The sequence below is a fragment of the Chiloscyllium punctatum genome, chromosome 12 (genome assembly GCF_047496795.1).
Source record: "Chiloscyllium punctatum isolate Juve2018m chromosome 12, sChiPun1.3, whole genome shotgun sequence".
Classification (NCBI taxonomy): domain Eukaryota; kingdom Metazoa; phylum Chordata; class Chondrichthyes; order Orectolobiformes; family Hemiscylliidae; genus Chiloscyllium; species Chiloscyllium punctatum.
This window is the reverse complement of record NC_092750.1, coordinates 69,866,227-69,885,806: the sequence shown is the minus strand read 5'-3', so window position 1 is coordinate 69,885,806 and position 19,580 is coordinate 69,866,227. Positions and strand designations below refer to the sequence as shown.

At 41.8% G+C, this 19,580-nt stretch overlaps 1 protein-coding gene across 5 annotated transcripts in view; it reads left to right on the top strand.

Annotated features, from left to right (window-relative positions):
- The window catches only part of dock3 (dedicator of cytokinesis 3), an 889,649-nt gene that overhangs the window by 792,072 nt on the left and 77,997 nt on the right, over positions 1–19,580 (top strand). For all 5 annotated transcript variants that reach the window (XM_072582733.1, XM_072582732.1, XM_072582735.1 and 2 more), the window contains 2 exons: positions 15,195–15,336; positions 19,245–19,411. In XM_072582733.1, coding sequence (XP_072438834.1) covers positions 15,195–15,336; positions 19,245–19,411 — 309 coding nt within the window. The remainder of the gene's footprint in view (positions 1–15,194; positions 15,337–19,244; positions 19,412–19,580) is intronic.

The following is a 19,580-nucleotide window of genomic DNA, read 5'->3' as shown; positions in this document are numbered from 1 at the left end:
ATACTTTAATGGTCTATTCAATTGGCTTCTTTATACGGTATTAGGAACACTCATTCTTTTTGTCAAAAACTAATAAATGGGTTGTTTTTTCTAAGCAGTTTCACACATGCCATTGTAGCTGTAGGTGTATTCTTTCTATACATAGTATATTTTGGCAAGTCGTAAATGAGGTTTTAAGGGCTGTTGAAATGGATGGGAGGCATGAGTTGGGATTGATTTAGCATGAGGGTTTTAAGGGGCCATGAGGAACTGAAATTGGAATGAGTTGGCATTGAGGCTGAAAGGGGTCGTGGGGGTGGGAGGGTGCAGGCAAAGCAGGGGTAAGATGTTTTATACTTGCCTTTCATAAGGTCCCTGAATCCAAACTGTGGTTCACAACTCCTCAGAAATATGTGACCCACAATTTGCAGAAAAGATTTTCATATCCCAGGAGAAGAATGGTAACATTGAAGAATCCAATCCCCACATTCCCAGCCACATCAGGAATATAGGGTGTGAACTTTCCGTTACCACCTTTATATTGTGAGAGCAAAGACTGGTGGATGAATAGGGTTGGGAAATCTGGAATTGGATCCCAATGACCATTTTCAAATGGCTCTGGTATCCTTCTGACTGCATAAATTCAGCAAGGTTTCACTGTACGAAATCCAGTTTCCATCCTTAGTGCGTCAAAATCCCATTCTGTCCTTCACAAAACAAGAATTATGTCAAAAAAGTGCTGATCCTGATGGTGTAACCAGAGCTTTGTGCCAAATGTAGTCTCAAGCTTTTTCCCATTTCCAACATGATTTTAATGACAAATGAAAGTGGCAGCGAAGGACACAGGAAATGTGTGGAACCTCACAGCAGAAGAAGCTATTCAGCAGAGAAACCTGAAAGTATTTAAAAATCCTGCAGCCACAGGCAGACTGTAAAAGAGCCTTCAGAAAGGTGCTGCATCATCACCACGACTTTTCTACACAATTCAAATACTATTAACATAAAACTAGAGAGCACACGTGTCAAGGGTATTTTTCAAAATTAAATCCCATTCGTAAATATTTCACATTACATTCACTTTATTCATATGTACATCATCATTATTTCTTGAGACTGTTTAGTCAGAGAACTGAATGTACAGACACATATCAATTGTTGCAGGGCAATCAGGGACATTCCTCATTGCGAAAAAATAACGTTCGTACATAACGTTCATTCTAGATCATTCTTGGTGGGGATAATTGAAATGTGGTGAACTCAAAGTCTGCAAGGACTCTGCCATCCGACACTGAGATGGACACACATTTGGACAGCACTGATACCAATCTTGAGGTTTCTACTTTTTTTTAACTTGACTTGCTCTTCCCACCATCTACTCTTATCTCTACATTCCAGGCCCTTACCATTTCACTCCTCCATGCCCTCAACTCCATAGAACATAGAACAATACAACGCAGAACAGGCCCTTCGGCCCTCGATGTTGCACCGAGCTGTGAACTATTCTAAGCTCATCTCCCTACACTATCCCATCATCATCCATGTGCTTATCCAAGGATTGTTTAAAACTCCCTAATGTGGCTGAGTTAACTACATTGGCAGGCAGAGCATTCCATGCCATTACCACTCTCTGAGTAAAGAACCTACCTCTGACATCTGTCTTAAATCTATCACCCCTCAATTTGTAGTTATGCCCCCTTGTACAAACTGACATCATCATCCTAGGAAACAGACTTTCACTATACCCTATCTAATCCTCTGATCATCTTGTTTGTTTCTATCAAATCCTCTCTTAGCCTTCTTCGTTCCAATGAGAACAGACCCAAGTCTTGCAGCCTTTCTTCATAAGAGCTTCCCTCCAGACCAGGCAACATCCTGGTAAATTTCCTCTGCACCTTTTCCAATGCTTCCACGTCCTTCCTGTAATGAGGTGACCAGAACCATACACAATATTCCCAAGTGCGGCCGCACTTGCATTTTGTATAGTTGCAGCATGACATTGCAGCTCCGGAACTCAATCCCTCTACCAATGAAACTTAACACACCTTATGCCTTCTTAACAGTACTATCAACCTGGGTGGCAACTTTCAGGGATCTAGGTACATGGACTCCAAGATCCCTCTGCACATCCACACTACCAAGAATCTTTCCATTTACCCAGTACTCTGCCTCCCTGTTATTCTTCCCAAAGTGAATCATCTCACATTTAGCTGCATTGAACTCGATTTGCCACCGCTCAGCCCAATTCTGCAGTTTATTCAAGTCCCCCTGCGACCTATAACATTCTTCCACACTGTTAACTACTCCACCGACTTTAGTGTCATCTGCAAACTTACTCTCCCATCCACCTGTGCCTGCGTTGTCATTTATTAAAATGACAAACAGAAGTGGTCCCAAAACAGATCCTTCTGGCACACCATTAGTAACCATACTCCAGGCTGAATATTCTCCATCAACCACCATTCGCTGCCTTCTTTCAGAAAGCCAGTTTCTAATCCAAACTGCTAAATCACTCTCAATCCCATGCCTCTGCATTTTGTCCAATTGCCTACCATGTGGAACCTTATCAAAGGTTTACTGAAGTCCATGTACACCACGTCAACTGCCCTACTTTATCTTTATGCTTGGTCACCTTCTCAAAAAACTCAATGAGGTTTGTGAGACACGACTTGCCCTTGATAAAACTATGTTGACTATCTGAAATCAAATTGTTACTTGCTTGATGATTATAAATCCTATCTCTTATAATCCTTTCCAAAACCTTTCCTACAATAGAAGCAAGGCTCACTGGTCTATAATTACCTGGGCCATTTCTATTGCCCTTCTTGAACAAGGGCACAACATTTTCAATCCTCCAGTCCTCTGGTACTAAACCTGAAGACAATAACGACTCAAATATCAAAGCCAAAGGCTCCACTGTCTCCTCCCTAGCTTCCCAGAGAATCCTCGGATAAATCCCATCCAGCCCAGGAAACTTGTCTACTTTCATTCCTTCTAGAATTGATAACACCTCTTTTTAATTAACCTCAATCCTTTCTAGTCTAATATCTCGTATCTCATTCTTCTCCCCTATAATATTCTGCTTTTCCTGAGTGAAAACCAATGAGAAATGTTCATTTAGCACCTCTCCAATCTCCACAGGGTCCACACAACTTCCCACTTTTAGATTAGATTAGATTAGATTAGATTAGATTACTTACAGTGTGGAAACAGGCCCTTCGGCCCAACAAGTCCACACCGCCCCGCCGAAGCGTAACCCACCCATACCCCTACACCTACATTTACCCCTATGGGCAATTTAGCATGGCCAATTCACCTGGCCTGCACATCTTTGGACTGTGGGAGGAAACCGGAGCACCCGGAGGAAACCCACGCAGACACGGGGAGAACGTGCAAACTCCACACAGTCAGTCGCCTGAGGCGGGAATTGAACCCGGGTCTCAGGCGCTGTGAGGCAGCAGTGCTAACCACTGTACCACCGTGCCGCCCACTGTACCACCGTGCCGCCCACTTCTGTCTTTGACTAGCCCTGTTCCTACCCTAGTCATCCTTTTATTCCTTACATACCTAAGAAAGCTTTAGGGTTATCCTTTATTCTACCTGCTAAAGACTGCTCATGTCCTCTCTTTGCTCTTCTTAACTCTCTCATTAAATCCTTCCTAGCTCCATCGCCTCATCTGAACCATTTTGTCTCATCAACACATATGCCTCCTTCTTCCACTTAACAAGAGATGCAATTTCTGTAGTAAACCATGGTTCCCTTACTTGATCACTTCCTGCCTGCCTGACAGGGACATACCGATCAACGACACACAATATCTGTTCCTTAAACCAGCTCCACATTTCAATTGTCCCCATTCCCTGCATTTTGATACCCCATTCTATGCATTCTAATTCTTGCCTAGTTGCATTATAATTGCCCTTGTCCCATCAATAACTCTTGTCCTGTGGCATGTACCTATCCCTTTCCATTGCTAAACTAAACATAACTGAATTATGGTTACTCTCTCCAAGGTGCTCACCTACAACTAAATCAAACACCTGGCCTGGTTCATTATCAAGCACCAGATCCAGTGTGGCCTCCCCTCTTGTTGACCCTTCGACATAATGTGTCAGGAAACCCTCCTGTACACATTGGACAAAACAGATGCATCTGGTGTACTAGAATTATAGCATTTCCAGTCAATGTTGGGGAAGTGAAAGTCCCCCATAATGACCACCCTGTTCCTTTCACTCCTACCCAGAATCATTTGTCAATCCTCTCCTCCACTTCTCTGGAACTCTGCAGAGGTCTATAAAAAAAACTCCAAACAGTGTGACCTCTCCTCCTGTTTCTAACCTGAGCCCATACTACCTCAGTAGATGAATCCTCGTCAAAAGTTCTTTCAGTCACCGTCATAATATCCTTGACTAACATGACCACACCTCCCCTTCTTTTACCGCCTTGCATGTTCTTAATGAAAGATCTAAACCCTGGAACCTGCAGCATCCATTCCTCACCCTGCTCTATCCATGTCTGTGAAATGGGCACAACATTGAAGTCCCAGGTACCTATCCATGCTGCAAGCTCATCTACCTTATTTCGGATACTACTGGCGTTGACGTAGACACACTCCAAACCAGCTTGCTGTCTGCTAGCGCATTTCTGTGACCGTGAAATTCTGTCCATGTCCTCCCTACTCTCATCCTCCTGTGCACTGCAACTACACCTCAGATTTCCATTCCCCTGCTGAGGTAGTTTAAACCCACCCAATAGCACCAGCAAATGTCCCACCCAGGATGTCAGTATGCCTCTGGTTCAAGTGAAGACCATCCTGTTTGTAGAGGTCCCACCTTCCCCAGAATGAGCCCCAGTTATTCAAGTACCTGAAACCTTCTCTGCAGCACCATCCCTGCAACCACATGTTCAGCTGATAACAACTCTGTTTGTTCTAGCTCTTAGTTTCCACCCTAGGTCCGTGAAATCCTGCCTCACATCCCTATCCCTCTTTCTACCTATGTCGTTGGTACCTACATGGACCATGACTTGGGGCTGGTCACCTTCTTCTTTCAGGATCCCAAAGATACGATCTGAGACATCACAGACCCTGGCACCTGGGAGGCAACACACCAACCGTGAGTCTCGTTCGTTCCCAACAAACCTATCTGACCCTCTATTGAGTCCCCAATGACTAACGCTCTCCTCCTTTCCCTCCTTCCCTTCTGTGCAACAGGGACAGGCTCTGGACAGAGACCTGGACCCCACTGCATACCCCTGGTAAGTACCCCCCAACAATATCCAAAATGGTATACATGTTTTTCAGGGGAGCAACCACAGGGGATCCATCCACTGACTGTCTTTTCCCCCTTCAAACAGTCACCCAGCTTTCTTCATGCCTAGGAGTAAATGCTTCCCTGTAGCTCTTACCTATTACACCCTCTGCCTCCCGAATGATCTGAAGTTCATCCAGTTCCTGCTCCAGTTCCCTAACACAGTCTTGGAGGAGTGAGAGTTGGGTGCACTTCCTGCAGATGTACTTGGATGGGATACTAATGGCGTCCCTCACCTCATACACCATGTAGGAGGAACATTCCTCTCCCTGCACTGCCATCCCTGATAGTCCCCTTATCAGAAAATAAAAAAAGAAGAGGAGCTTACCTGATGTGCCTCTGGTGTTTAGTTGGAAGGCACTACAATGGTTGGTTGGAAGGCACTACAAAGGTAGGGTCTCTGGTTGAGAAAACACTCACTTATATAGCTGGACAGAAATAAAAAAGTCTGTCCTTTCCCAGAATCCTTTGCTCCCTGATGTCAAATATAAAATGTTTTTCCATTTTCCATCTCTTTTCTATTTTTCCATGCCTTGACCTCACTCTATATCATCCTCTGTCCCGAACACCACTTTCACCCCTTCCAGTTTTGAGCCTCCATGCACATATATTCTCCTGCTTCCCTTGTGCCAGCAAGTTAGACAGGAAAACTGCTGACATTACATGCAACCACACAAAGTCAGCTGCTGCATGCCACCTCTAAACAAACATAAACCCAATGACAAGATTTTCATATGCCACTAACTTTAAGGGTGGATGTAATATTTAGAAGTTTTATGCTAATGTGTTCATAGAATACAAACATATTACTTAGCATGAACCTGTTACAGGCAGAGTGAGCCATTGTGTACCACAAACATGTGACTGACTTTATCTCTTCCATTCACAAATTGACATTTTACAACACACCTGATTTTGTCAATCCATCACATTTCACACTTTTGCATATATTACAATCCTTTCTATAAAATACCTGCCCTTTCCTCCCTGAATAACCATTTCCTCTGTGACCTTGTATGAACTCTCTCCCCTTCCATCGCGGGCATCTTCCTAACTCGCTTGTACTTTTGATCGTTGCTTTATACAGCTGCAACATTTCTTCTAATCTCCCAATGTCACTTTCCTCTCTGAATTCCTTGCTTTGCCCTTTTCCTCTAATCCTCTCCATCCTCCTGTTTCCCTTGTGTTCAACATCTCACTTTTTCTTTCCACATCAGTATTTCCATTTATCTTACTGCGTGTGGGGATTTTTTAAAAAAAGATAGTTTATTCATAAAATATGGGCGGCACAGTGGCTCAGTGGTTAGCACTACTGCCTTACAGCGCTAGGGACTCGGGTTCGATTCCAGACTCGGGCGACTGTCTGTGTGAAGTTTGCACATTCTCCTTGTGTCTGTGTAGGTTTCCTTCGGGTGCTCTAGTTTCCTCCCACATCCAAAGGTGTGCAAGTTAAGTGAATTGGCAGTGCTAAGTTGCCCATAGTGTTCAGGGATGTGTAGGTTTAGGTGCATTAGTCAGGAGTAAACATAGGGTAGGGGGAATGGGTCTGGGTGGGTTACTCTTTGGAGGGCCAGTGTGGACTTGTTGGGCTGAAGGGCCTGTAAGGATTCTATATCCTAAAATGTGCAGAAATACAATACATAATAATTCACGTTTGACATTAAGTGTAACACAGTTCAATTTCTTTAGATACTATAAATAGCATTCTGAAATGCCTCATTGCATCTCTAATGAAAAGTTATATTTACAACATAAATTCTGTGCCAGATAGTTTTGGTGCATATGTGAAGTTCTGCATGGATTACAACCCTCAAGGTAGCATGGCAAGAGAGTATTAAGCTATGACCTTTGTCCATCGAGCTTTTGCAGTGCTGCGCCAAGTTTTATTATGTTCTTCAGTATATTGTGCTGAAGTCTGCAATGTTTCAGTCCACAACATATAGTTATATGCAGCTCCTTGCACTGGAAGATCAATAAGCTTTGGGCAACCCGACAGCGTCTTTTGCCAAATTGCTGGTCTTCTCGCAGTAGCTGATGCTCATTTTAGTATACATCTCTCTGACAACACAAAGTGTACAGGGTCCTGTATTATGGAGGTGCTCATGATAAACCTCACAAAAACCACTGCATCTTTCCCAGATCTTCTTTGCAAAGGCACACCACAGTCATCTTGTACCTTGCAATGACAATGAAACTTCAGCTGCATGTGAAGTGTCTTAACAAGGGGCCCTTCACCCCACCGGCAAAACTAAGGTTTGCTGATCACCCAGCTCTCTTTTCTGAATATGAGAAGTTCTGTAGAACTATAAGTTGTAGAGTTGGAAAACATTGGGAAAATCAGATCATTGTCTCAAAATGTCTCTTCACATTTTGCTCTTTATGTTTTTGTATCTGCAAGTCTGTCAAAATGCAACTCTCCACATGTCTGCTATTTCATATGCGTGTATCTATTTCTGTAAACACATTCTTCATGTCCATTCGTGAACATTATTGGAAGACCATCAAGTCTGTTAGTGAAGTGGGGGAGGGAGGTGGGGGGGGGGGTTGACCCAGGAAGATAGTGAGAAAAGAGATCAATCTGAGACTGGTACAGTTGAGAATAGAGGCGAGTCAAACAGTCAGGGCAGGCAGGGACAAGATAGGACTATTAAATTAAATAGCATTTATTTCAATGCAAGGGGCCTAACAGGGAAGGCAGATGAACTCAGGGCATGGTTAGGAACATGGGACTAGGATATCATAGCAATTACAGAAACATGGTTCAGGGATGGGCAGGACTGGCAGTTCCAGGATACAAGTGCTACTGGAAGGATAGAAAGGGAGGCAAGAGAGGAGGCGTTTTTGATAAGGGATAGCATTACAGCTGTGCTGAGGGAGGATATTCCCAGAAATACATCCTGGGAAGTTATTTGGGTGGAACTGAGAAATAAGAAAGGGGTGATCACCTTATTGGGATTGTATTATAGATCCCCTAATAGTCAGAGGGAAATTGAGAAACAAACTTGTAAGGAGACCTCAGCTATCTGTAATAATAATAGGGTGGTTATAGTAGGGGATTTTAATTTTCCAAACATAGACTGGGACTGCCATAGTGTTAAGGGTTTAGATGGAGAGGAATTTGTTAAGTGTGTACAAGACAATTTTCTGATTCAGCATTTGGATGTACCTACTAGTAGGTGCAAAACCTGACCTACTCTTGGGAAATAAGGCAGGGCAGGTGACTGAGGTGTCAGTGGGGGTGCACTTTGGGGCCAGCGACCATAATTCTATTAGATTTAAAATAATGATGGAAAAGGATAGACCAGATCTATAAGTTGAAGTTCTAAATTGGAGAAAGGCCAATTTTGATGGTATTAGGCAAGAACTTTCGAAAGCTGATTGGGGGAAGATGTCTGCAGGTAAAGGGACTGCTGGAAAATGGGAAGCCTTCAGAAATTAGATAACGAGATTGCAGAGAAAGTATATTCCTGTTAGTATGAACGGAAAGGCTGGTAGGTATAGGGAATGCTGGATGACTAAAGAAATTGAGGGTTTGGTTAAGAAAAAGAAGGAAGCATATGTAAGGTATAGACAGGATAGATCAAGTGAATCCTTAGAAGAGTATAAAGGAAGTAGAAGTATACTTAAGAGAGAAATCAGGAGAGCAAAAAGGGGACATGAGATAGTTTTGGCAAATAGAGTTAAGGAGAATCCAAAGGGTTTTTACAAATGCATTAAGGACAAAAGGGTAACTAGGGAGAGAATAGGGCCCCTCAAAGATCAACAAGGTGGCATTTGTGTGGAGTCGCAGAAAATGGGGGAGATACTAAATGAGTAATTTGCATCAGTATTTACCATGGAAAGGGATATGGAAGATATAGAACGTAGCGAAATATATGGTGACGTCTTGAAAAACGTCCATATTACAGAGGAGGAAGTGCTGTATGTCTTGAAACGCATAAAGATGGATAAATCCCCAGGACCTGATCAGATGTACCTAGAACTCTGTAGGAAGCTAGAGAAGTGATTGCTGGGCCTCTTGCTGAGATATTTGTATCATCAATAGTAACAGGTGAGGTGCCAGAAGACTGGAGGTTGGCTAACGTGGTGCGACTGTTTAAGAAGGCTAGTAAGGACAAGCTAGGGAGCTATAGACCAGTGAGCCTGATGTCGGTGGTGGGCGAGTTGTTGGAGGGAATCCTGAGGGACAGGATGTACATATTTGGAAAGGCAAGAGCTGATTAGGGATAGTCAACACGGTTTTGTGCATGGGAAATCATGTATCACAAACTTAATTGAGTTTTTTGAAGAAGTAACAAAGAGGATTGATGAGGTTAGAGAGGTAGATGTGATCTATATGGACTTCAGTAAGGCGTTCAACAAGGTTCCCCATGGAAGACTGGTTAGCAAGATTAGATCTCACGGAATAAAGGGAGAACTAGCCATTTGGATACAGAACTGGCTCAAAGGTAGAAGACAGAGGGTGGTGGTGGAGGGTTGTTTTTCAGACTGGAGGTCTGTGATCAGTGGAGTGCCACAAGGATCAGTGCTGGGTCTTCTGCTTTTTGTCATTTACGTAAATGATTTGGATGCACGCATAAGAGGTACAGTTAGTAGGTTTGCAGATGACACCAAAATTGGAGGTGTAGTGGACAGCGAGGAAGGTTACCTTAGATTGCAACAGGATATTGATCAGATGGGCCAATGGGCCGAGAAGTGGCAGATGGAGTTTAATTCAGCTAAATGTGAGGTGCTGCATTTTGGGAAAGCAAATCTTAGCAGGACTTATACACTTAATGGTATGGTCCTAGGGAGTGTTGCTGAACAAAGAGACCTTGGAGTGCAGGTTCATAGCTCCTTGAAAGTGGAGTCGCAGATAGATAGGATAGTGAAGAAGGTGTTTGGTATGCTTACTTTTATTGATCAGAGTATTGAGTACAGGAGTTGGGAGGTAATGTTGCGGCTGTACAGGACATTGGTAAGGCCACTGTTGGAATATTGCATGCAATTCTGGTCTCCTTCCTTTTGGAAAGATGTTGTGAAACTTGAAAGGGTTCAGAAAAGATTTACAAGGATGTTGCCAGGGTTAGAGGATTTGAGTTATGGGGAGAGGCTGAACAGGCTGTTTTACCTGGAGGGCTGTTTTCCCTGGAGTGTCAGTGGCTGAGGGGTGACCTTATAGAGGTTTACAAAATTATGAGGGGCATGGATAGGATAAATAGACAAAAGTCTTTTCCCTGGGGTGGGGGAGTCCAGAACTAAGGGCATACGTTTAGGGTGAGAGGGGAAAGATATAAAGAGATCTATGGGAAAACTTTTTCACACAGAGGGTGGTATGTGTATGGAATGAGCTGCCAGAGGAAGTGATGGAGGCTGGTACAACTGCAATATTTAAGAAGTATTTGAATGGGTATACAAATTGAAAGGGTTTGGAGGGATATGGGCTGGGTGCTGGCAGGTGGGACTAGATTGGGTTGGGATATCTGGTCGGCATGGAAGGGTTGGACCAAACCATCTGTTTCCATGCTGTACATCTCTATGACTCTATAATTCCCCTCCACTACTCTTGTATTGGCTGGTTCTTCTTTATGTATATACCTAAATAAATTTTGAATCAATCTGTTTGAATGTGTTGTGATACACTTCCATGGCTATTACATCCCGATCTGTGACTAGAGTCCAGATCTTCTATCCCAGAAGTAGGACATTGTGCCACAAGACCACATTATACACATGTAAGTACAATTAACTAATCAGTACCCAACATCCTTTTACCTTATTACCTTCGACTGTTAGGTATTTAACATGCAACAGATTGATGCTAACATTTATTACAATTACTATAGTGAGTGTGTGCACGCTCGTAGCCAAGTGCACATATATTTCTGTGTTATTAGATTAGATTAGATTAGATTACTTACAGTGTGGAAACAGATCCTTCGGCCCAACACCAACACTCCGAAGACCAACTCACCTCACACTACGGGGAATTTAGCATGGCTAATTCACCTAACCTGCCCGTTTTTGGACTGTGGGTGGAAACCGGAGCACACGGAGGAAACCCACGCAGACATGGGGAGAATGTGCAAACTCAACACAGACAGTTGTCTGAGGTGGGAATTGAACCTGGGTCTCTGGCGCTGTGAGGCAACAGTGCTAACCACTGTGCCATCGTTCCGCCCAATATTGTTACATGTATGTGTGCTTGTATGTACTGAATATACCTCTGTGTCTTTATGTGCTCTTTTATGAGTATACTGAATGTGTTATGCATGCTGTGTGCTATGTTTCTGTGTGTATGTGCACCTATATGTTTTGAACACCTGCTGAACTTGCTTGTGTTTAAGCAAAATGCCAGTCATAGCCCTTGTGGTTAGAATGCCATCCAGTGGTCTATATGGTTTGTACAGTGAAGGCTTGTCAAGACCAAAATGGCAGGTATTACTTCAAATAATGTTGAACCAAGTAACACACTTGGAACTGTGCACAGAATCAGGTGGACATGTCCAGATGAAGACATTCAAATTGACTTCCCCAATGAATTCTCAAAAAGTGAATATCACATTATGGGGTGAAATTTATATTACGTTCTGAAGTAATAATTTTCTGGGCATTCTATGTGAAAGCATGATGGTACATCCTATATTTTGTTTTTTGCAATAAGAATAAAAAATTTACAATGAACAGATTTTATGCAGCACATATTAGATGTGCTGTTGAGTACTATTTTTATGCTCTCAGCTATTGTTTTGTTGCCCTTGGAAACATTGTTTTTAGTATTGATGCATTTGTGACACATATAATTTTATTTAACCACAGACACTTAACTATAGAGTGTTTTCATAAGATATAAATTCTGAGCACCTGTCTGGGTAGCACACTACATTCATAGATTTATATTTCAATTGCAAAATCTGGGAAAGGTCCATCCCAGACAGATTTTATCATTGTTTGCATGGTCGGCAAGATTCTTTTGTGACAATCTGGAGAGTCCTGTTCCACATTCTTCAGGGGATACACAAACCTTATAATTCAGTAGAGCACTGAATTACAGATATAAGGAATAGAAGTGCGGCTTTCTAGATTGTTTGAAGAACTAATCTCAGGCTGGAAATGTTGTCAGAATTTTGGGAGAGTTTAGAGGAGTTTTACTCTGCATCTAACTCTTCAGTACCTGTCCTGGCGGGTTTCAATGGGGACACTAAAGGAAGCTTTACTCGATGTCGAACCCTGTGATGTATCTGCTGTTGGTTTGATGTGGACACTGTAGAGGTGCTTTACTCTGTATCTAGTCCATCTAGTATATAATTTTGAATATGCTCAGAGTTGTCACTGGATCCCAAAAGTAAAGTTCAGACATTACTTTTAAAGAGACTGCTAATAGATTTCTCTAGTATATGTTCAATGTGCTCGCAAACTGTTGTTATATTTTCAAAATCTGCTATTGTTCTGAATCCCCACTGTTGGAATTCACTTGTCATATTTAACAGTGGTCCTTAAACGTGTGCTCATTTTTAATAACTTTGCTGTTGGTGTGGGGTTTTTTTCTGCCATACTGTCAGATGTCGAGCCCCTTGGTTTCTGTTGTAGTGCTGGGTGTGTTAACCCAATCCCTCATTATTTATTGGTATATATCCCTCAGTAATATCTGTAAAATAGATTATCTAGTAATTAACACAATATTGTATTTACAATATTCCTGTGCACATCTTGTTGCTGTAGTTTCCAAAACACAACAGTGGCTATACTTAACAAATCCATTGTTATAAAGTCCTTGTTCTGAGTTCCTGTGGCCACTGAGAGGGGCCACAGAAATAGAAAATCCTTTTCAAACTCATGGCTCACTCCAAACTTACAGCAGTTGCACTTTATTTTTGATTTATACCCATATATGAAAATACTTAAAATTATTCAGGTAAGGTGATACTGAGCCACATGAGCCCAAGTTAAATCCCCAGTTATTGGTGATTATATTACCTCAAATGGGTGGTGAGTGGAGCACGATAGTTGGCTTCAGCCTCTAATCGCCATTCTTTTTTCACCCACCAAGCATACATATAAGTTACAAAGAGAAACCAGTTGCTAGATCAGATATCAGTTCATAGGAACAGGAGTGGACCTTTCCAGCTCTCAAGTTTATACCACCATTCAGTTATATCAAAGCTGATCTGTGACCTATCTCCATGTACCTGTCTTTGGCCCATATTCTATGACATCTTTGCTTAACAGAAGGTTATCTATCTTAGAATTAAAATTAACAACTGATCCTGCATCCATTGCCATTTGTGGAAGAGAGTTCCAAATCTCTACCACAGTTTGTGTTTAGAAGTACTTTGTAATATCTCTCCTGAATAGTCTGGTTCTAATTGTCAGACTAAGCCCCCTAGTTCTAGAATCCGCCGTCAGTGAAAATTGTTTATCTTTATTGACCCTGCCTTTTCCTGTTAATATCTTTGATCAGATCACCTGTTACCCTTATATATTCTAGAGAAAACAGGCCTAATTTGTGTAATCTCTCCTCATAACAACCCCTTATATCCAGGTATTATTCTTGTAAATCTAGGTTGTCCTCCCTCCAAGGCTGATATATCCTTCGTAAGGTGTGGTGCCCAGGTCTGCTCTCAGTACTCTAAGTGAGGTCTAACCAAGGTTTTGTGTAAATGGAGCATACCCTCAGCATTCTTGTATTCCAGTCCACTATTTATAAAGGCAAGCATTCCATTAGCTTGCTTTATTATTTTCTGCACCTATTCATGACATTTTAAAGATCTTTGCACTCCCAAGTCTCTTTGGATATCTGCTGTATTTAACTTCATAACACCTAGAAAGTACCCTTTATCAATCCAAGATGAATAATCTCACAAAGGCATAGAACCTTCCACAGAGAAATAAAGATAAGAGGAGGCAAGAGGAAGAAGAAAATTAACTTTGTAGCAGTATTTGAGGAACTTATTCATATGCTTTTATTCATCCTAGTTATAGGCTGTCTTTCTGGTTAAAACCAGTGTTAATGAGAACACCAGCAAATACAAGCAAGAAATCCATCATCAGCAATGTGTCCAGCTCTTTGTCCAGTAATACTGTTTGCTGATATAAGGGAATTCAAATATATATTTTTAATAATTTGATAATTCTATTATTGCCTTTGAAAAATGCGAAGCATGAAATTTTTAAAAATTTGCGATTTTGTATAATTTGCTACAACTTAGTCACAGCAATTACTCCCCCCAAGAAAATTCTAGACTCAGAGCACAATCTGAACCACTTCAACATGCTGCAGATTGTTCATTGCTTTGGCAATTTAGACTCTTCCACGCAATGTTGTACTTTGAATCGAATTTCTTGCTTTTAATTTTAATTATATAGATCCTTTAAGTTATTATATTGAAGTCATCTACTTAAATATGTAATCACTGACTTTTATAATGTGACATTCACCTTGCCTTTGGCAGTGACTCTAGCTCTGTATTTGTGCATTAGTAAATTGCTGTCAGGCTGTTGCTGAATATTAGTTTTGTTTATATATAAGATGCTATTGGAGTTCAGAGCCACCAAATGTTCACAGCCTGCAACTACAGCATCACTTGGAACTGTGCATAGAAGTTCTAACATGACTGCACTGACAGTTTGTACATGTCATGATTTTCATATTTGTTTTTATGTCAACAACAATTGAAGTTTGCAGATAGGAGATGCACTACCTAATATTTAACAGACTTTATCATTTATACATGTGTATCTGGATTATTTAGCTGTATTGAGCATAGCAACCCAATGCATTAATCTTTTTTAGATATCAATGGACTGTGTATATTTTCCTTTCTTGCCATTTTAGATGTTCTTTAGACTGTAAGTTTATCTTTTCATCCTTTTGTATAATGCTAATCATTTATTTTGTCTGATTCTTCCATTTTTTCTATTGACATTAGAACAAGGAGTTTGTATGTCGTGGTCATGATTATGAAAGGCTGGAGGCCTTTCAGCAGAGGATGCTGACTGAATTTCCACAAGCTATTGCCATGCAACATCTCAATCAGCCAGATGAAACCATCCTGCAGTCTGATGCACAGTGTATCCTTCAACCTTGAGCTGGTTGTGTCCGTAAAGAACTCATCATCACAACCAGAAGGTCCCAGGTTGTGTTCAGCAACAGTATAGAGATATTATGGTTGTCCTCAGCTGCCCTGGGCTAAGAAGAGAAAATTAAATTAGGGTTCCTTGTACCTGCCCAACATAAGTCATCAAACTCAGTCATAATGCCCTGTATGGAACATGGCTAGTCAACACTCACTGACTAGTCTCACATACATGAAGCAAGGCCAGTTGGTAAGGTCCTCAGGGACTGTAAATACCCATGGAATCAGTGACCAGCAAATGGCACCACTTTGAGGAGACAAAGAGGGAAAATTGGAAATACCACTGTTAAGGAGGGAGAGCTTCAGGTATGTGGATCATTGATATACTTTCTGGGGAAGGTGGGAGCTGTACAAGGAGGACTGGTTGCACCTGAACTGGAGGGGTACCAAAATCCTGGACAGGGGGCTAGAGCTCTTCGGGAAGGTTTAAGCAAGTTTGGCAGGGGGATAGGAACTGGACCTACAAATCAGAGGATGGGATAGCTGGTGAACAGGCAAATACAGCGTGCAGAGAATCTGTGAGAAAGGATAGACAGTTGATAGAGCAAAGTTGCAGACAGTGTGACGGGTTGAAGTGTGTATTTTAATGCAAGAAGTATCGGGAATAAGGGCAATGAACTTAGTACGTGGATTAGTGCTTGTAGCTACGATGTTGTGACCATTTGATATCACAGGGGCAGGAACAGTTGTTGGATATTCCGGGGTTTAGATGTTTCAAGAGGAAGAGGGAGGGAGGTAAAAGAGGTGTGGGAGTGGCATTGCTAATCAGGGATAGTATAACAGCTGCAGATAGGGAGGCCATCAAGGAGGGTTTGTCTACTGAGTCATTGTGGGTGGAAGTCAGAAACAAGAAATTAGCAGTCATTTTATTGGGAGTTTTCTATAGATCCTCCCAAATAGCAACAGAGACACAGAGGAGCAGATTGGGAGGCATATTTTGGAAAAGTGCAGAAGTAACAGGGTTGTTGTCATGGGTGACTTCAACTTCCCTAATATTGATTGAAATCTCCTTAGTGCAAATAGTTTGGATGGAGCAGCCTTTGTCAGGTGTGTCCAGGAAGAGGGGAGGCCATAACACATTTGGTGTTGGCAACAAACCAGGTCAGGTGTCAGATCTTTCGGTGGGAGAGTATTTCAGTGATAGTGATCACAACTCCCTGACCTTTACTCATGGAGAGGTATACGAGCAGACAGTATGGGAAAGTATTTAATTGTGGGAGGGGGAACTACAATACTGTTAGGCATGAACTGTGGAACATAAATTGGGAACAGATATTCTCAGGGAAATGCACAACAGAAATGTGGAGGTTGTTTAGGGAACACTTGCTGCGAGTGCTAGATAGGTTTGTCCTATGGATGCAAGAGAGGAATGGTAAGATGAAGGATTTTGGATGACAACAGATATGAAACATTTAATCAAGAGGAAGAAAGAAGCTAATTTATGGTTGAAGAAGCAAGGATCAGACAGGGCAATAGAGGGTTACAAGGTAGCTAGGAAGGAACTGAAGAATGGACTTAGGAAGAGCTAGAAGGGGGCATGAGAAAGTCTTAGCAGGTAGGATTAGAGAAAACTCCAAGGTGACCTACATTTATGTGAGGAACAAGAGGATGGCCAGAGTGAGGGTAGGGCTGATCAGGAATAGTGGAGGGAACCTGTGCCTGAAGTTAGAGAAGGTAGAGGAAGTCCTTAATGAATACTTTGCTTCAGTATTCACTAGTGAGAGGGACCTTCTCGTTTGTGAGGACAGTGTGAAACAGGCTGAGATGCTCAAACAGGTTGTTGTTAAGAAGGAGGATGTGAGGATAGATAAGTCCCCTGGGCCAGAAAGGATATACCCAAGGTTACTACTGGAAGTGAGAAGAGATTGCTGCACCTTTGGCGATGATCTTTACATCCTCACTGACCACTAGAGTACACCAGATGATTATTCCCTTGTTATTCCCATGTTCAAGAAAGGTAATAGGTATAACCCTGGGAATTACACACCAATCAGTCTTATGTCAGTAGTGGGCAAATTATTGGAGAGGATTCTGAGAGACAAGATTTATGATTATTTGGAAAAGCATAGCTTGATTAGAGATAGTCAGCATGGCTTTGAGAGGGACAGGTCATGCCTCAGAAGACGTATTGAACTCTTTGAGGATGTGACAAAACACATTGATGAATTTAGAGCAGCGGATGTGGATTTTAGCAAGGCATTTGATAAGGTTCCCCACAGTAGGATGTGTGTCTGGATACAGAATTGGCTAGCCCGTAGAAGACAAAGGGTGGTAGTTGATGGAAATATTCAACCTGGAGCTTGGTGACCAGTGGCATGGATCTATTCTGGGACCTTTGCTCTTTGTGATTTTTATAAATTACTTGGATGAGGAAGTGGAAGGGGGCTTAATAGGTTTGCCGATGACACAAAGGTTGGTGAAGTTGTGGGTAGCGTGGAGCGCTGTTGTAGATTGCAACGGGACATTGACAGGCTGCAGAACTGGGTTGAGAAGTGGCAGAAGGAGTTCAACGTGGAAAAGTCGTTCATTTTGGAAGGTTAAATTTGATTGCAGAGTACAAATGTGGAGGATCTTGGGGTCCACGTCCATCGATCCCTCAAAGTTGCTGCCCAAGTTGATAGGATTGTTGATAGAAAGCGTATGGTGTGTTGGCTTTCATTAGCAGGGGGATTGAGTTTAAGACCCACGAGGTTATGCTACAGTTCTATAAAGCCCTGGTTAGACCACATTTAAAATATTATACTCAATTCTGGTCGTTTCATTATAGGAAGGATGTGGAAGATTTAGAGAGGGTGCAGAGGAGGTTTACCAGGATGCTGCCTGGACTGGAGGGCATGTCAGATGAACAAAGGTTGAGGGAGCTAGGACTTTTCTCATTGGAGCGAAGAAGGATTAAAGGTAACTTGATAGAGGTGTACAAGATGATGAGAGGCATAGAGTGAATAGGCAAAAATGGCTATCACAACGGGGCAAAATTTTAAGGTGATTGGAGGAAGGTTTAGGGGAGATACCAGAGGTAGCTTCTTTACACAGAGAGTGGTGGGTGAGTGAAATGCACTGCCAGCAGTGGTAGTAGAGCCAGATACATTAAGGACATTTAAGCGACTCTTGGTTAGGCACATGGATGATCATAAAATGTAGGGTGTGTAGGTTAGTTTGATCTTAGAGTAGGATAAAAGGTTGGCACAACATCAAGGAGAAAAGGGCATGTACTGTGCTATACTGTTCTATGTAAGCAATAAAAATGGAAAATGCAGGAAATATTCAGAAGTGGCATTTGTGGATAGAGAAACTTTTCATCAGAACAATCTGCCAGATCTGCTGAATATTTCTAGCATTTTCCATTTTTATTTCAGATTTCTAGCATCTACAATATGTTTTTTTTGTAACTGAATGAATATCTGAATGAATTTAGGGATGGTGACGACATAGTAGTGAGGTACCTGAGTTGTAATCCAGATACCCAGGCTGATAGTCTGAGGACATTGGTTCGAATCCCACAAATTTGAATTTAATAAAAGTTTGGAATAAAAAGCTGATCTAATGGTAACCATTGTCGATTATCATAAAAACACATCTGGATCTCTTCCATTTTTACCTGGTCTGGCCTCCATGTTACTCCATAGCAATGTTGTTGACTCTTAATTAGGGAAGGATAATAAATTCTGGCCTAATCAGTGATACCCACACCTCATCAACAACAAATCTAAAAAAAACTAATGCTGCCTGTCTATTAACTAGAGGATACAGTAATGATTGTAATTACCAGTGTAGACCTTGTCCAAGAAAGCTGATGAAGAAGAATAGATTTTGCTGTGTTATGTTCTTTGACCTCTTGGTTAGATTTGCAAATTTATGCAGTTAGCCCAATTCCAGAGAATGTGGAAGTTCTTCAGATGGAGAGAGTTCCAGACCGGATCAAGAGCTTCTATCGCGTAAACAATATCAGCCGCTTTCGATATGACAGACCTTTTCATAAAGGTTCAAAGGACAAGGAAAATGAGTTCAAGGTGAGTGTACACCCTCTTCCACTCTTCATGAGGAGTGGAAGGAAAAACAACATAACTGGATTACTGTCTGCTGCAGGAAACTGATAGTTGTAGTTTGCAATATAGTGCTTTATACGAAGCAGTAAGGATGTGTATTGCTGAAGTCCATATTATGGATGTAGCCATCGAT